The sequence below is a fragment of the Anneissia japonica genome, unplaced genomic scaffold (genome assembly GCF_011630105.1).
Source record: "Anneissia japonica isolate Jap-2015-1 unplaced genomic scaffold, ASM1163010v1 scaffold4952_len3859_cov121, whole genome shotgun sequence".
NCBI classification, from domain to species: domain Eukaryota; kingdom Metazoa; phylum Echinodermata; class Crinoidea; order Comatulida; family Comatulidae; genus Anneissia; species Anneissia japonica.
The window spans coordinates 1-2,306 of NW_022725456.1; the positions used below are offsets into that span (position 1 = coordinate 1).

Genomic DNA, 2,306 nt, shown 5'->3' on the forward strand with positions numbered 1-2,306 from the left:
TCTTTATCTGCTCACAATTTCAAAACTTGTTTTGACTGCCGTGACCTTTTTACATTTTCCTAGCGCGCTTTACCAGATTATTTTACCATACCATCATATACAAGTAGTGAGCAAAGATGTTTTTGCAGTTATGCAACTTAATTTTATTTTCTATTCTTTTCTTTAGCTCTTCTCATCATTTGCTACGTCAGATTGTGGGATGCTTTGCACTTGTCAATTGAATAACACCATTGATTGCATAGAGCTGACATGTGATATAAATGCAGAGTGTGGCGTTTCTGATGGCCAGTTCGGTTGTTTCTGTCCATACGGTTTCATTGGAAATGGAACGTACTGTGAAGGTACTTTGTCACATGTGACCTCTATTGTTCAAATATAGAATAACCAAAGATCTTATAATAACAAGATAGCGTTCTCCATGGTTTGCGTGTAACAAATAGAAACGTCCAATTCACGCAGAAAACAATAGAAAGTAATTTTAACTGAGAGAGGGCATCCTAGTTGCTACTATTATGGCGGTTGTTGCAGAATTTGCATGGAGATCATAGATGCCAAAGTTAATAAGTAATTGTAATTGCAAGAGGGCATCCTATACTGCATTATTACAGAATTTGCATGTAGAAATCGCGGTGAATGCTAACATGTTATAAGATCTTTGAGAATAACTAATTATTACAGTAGTTGGGAGATATTGTTTATTGAGCTTTCACTTGTAAAAAGCCCTTATGTATTTTGATCTGCACCTCCCCGTATTGAAAGTCAATCAACATAAACAAACATTTAACACATGGGCCTAAAATTTACCACTTTGCAATTTTTTTACAATTAAATATTTTCTATAATTGAATGAAGCATTTTGTATATTTTGTGTTGTTCATCTGTATTTGATCTGTTTTGTACCTACAGTCGATCCATGTATTCCCAATCCATGTAACAATTCCGGCAGTTGTATCCCGAACAATGACCAGGATGCTGATCCATTGTACATTTGCCAATGCCCCAGAGGATTCACGGGAGAGCATTGTGAAATCGGTACGTAAACCAAGCACTTACTGTATCAAACAACGCAGTCTATGAGTGAGATACTTACCTGGATAACCGACTAATTGCCATTGTTCCCAAAACGGAACACCCCTTCGAAAATAATGGAACAGTCCGACCCAAGGCGCCACGTGCGAACCGTCTCCCTAACAAACGTCCTCATTCCCTTTTCGACGTTGTTCGAAGTTGGATACACCCAGCCTTTGAAATTACTTGATCATCTCAGCATTGTCTTAGACATGACGGAAACAGTAGGGTTCATTATCAACCGGGAGTAATTCTATGGAGAACGCAACATCACAACACACACGTAACAGATCATTTTTAATTATGACTCATTCAGACTGACACCGAAAGTCAGCGAACGGTATCGCTTCATCTAATGTTCACAGGGAGCGAAGTTGAATTCGTCGTATGATGGTGGTATGACAATCATACGATGCAATGAGTGCCCGACGTAAAGGAGAAAAGGCTCTTTCTTTTTTCACAATACTTGTTTGTAATGTTACTAATATTTAAAACCACACTTCCAAGACCAAAAAGGTGTCCCTTAATTATAGTGGTGCCTCTTGAATAGGGGTTGCCCATAGTGTTCAAAGATATACTTTCCCTCGTTTGGGTTATGGGTGTTCCAAAAGGGGGTTTCTACTGTATTTACAGTCAAGAAGTCAACAATTGGGTTATCCATGTGATATGTACCCCAGAAATTATAAATAATAATCACGTATTCAGCTTCGCCATATTTGTTTGTAGTGAAACCAATTAAAGGAAATGAGTACTTACCTATATTAAGATGTATGGTAAACTGAGGGGTTTTTTTTCTTGAATCTATATCTTTTATATCAGTGTTTGTATCTAATATAAATTTTTGTATTTTTTTTTTTTCATAATATTCTAGAAACTCGCTACTGTACCGCTCACGGAGATCCTCATTATTCAACGTTTGATGGTTTCCGTTACGACTACCAAGGCGATGGTTCCTTCATCTTGTCACAATTTGAGGAAAACTCCACATATCTATTTCAGATTATTCAAAAAAATGAAAAATTAAGGTCCAATCCCAATGTAGCATATACCAAAGAAATATATGTATTTGTCTATGGAATGGTAAGTATTACTTTAAGCACTAAAATGGTGTGAATGTGTACCTTATTAAACTTGTGAATATATATGAACACACATCTCCTCACTCCTCTTCGAGTTTTCTCACAGAGGCACTCATATGAGAAGAAATGGGGTAAAATGTCTCTCAAGATAGTGGCTGC

At 36.9% G+C, this 2,306-nt stretch overlaps 1 protein-coding gene across 1 annotated transcript; it reads left to right on the forward strand.

Moving 5' to 3' along the window:
- Window positions 1-202: 202 nt before the first annotated feature.
- LOC117112723 lies at window positions 203-2,103 on the forward strand. The gene is made up of 3 exons (XM_033255867.1): window positions 203-341; window positions 907-1,032; window positions 1,940-2,103. Exons 1-3 carry the CDS (start codon window positions 261-263, stop codon window positions 2,090-2,092), a joined length of 360 nt encoding a protein of 119 aa, XP_033111758.1. The 5' UTR covers window positions 203-260; the 3' UTR covers window positions 2,093-2,103.
- The last annotated feature ends 203 nt before the right edge of the window (window positions 2,104-2,306 follow it).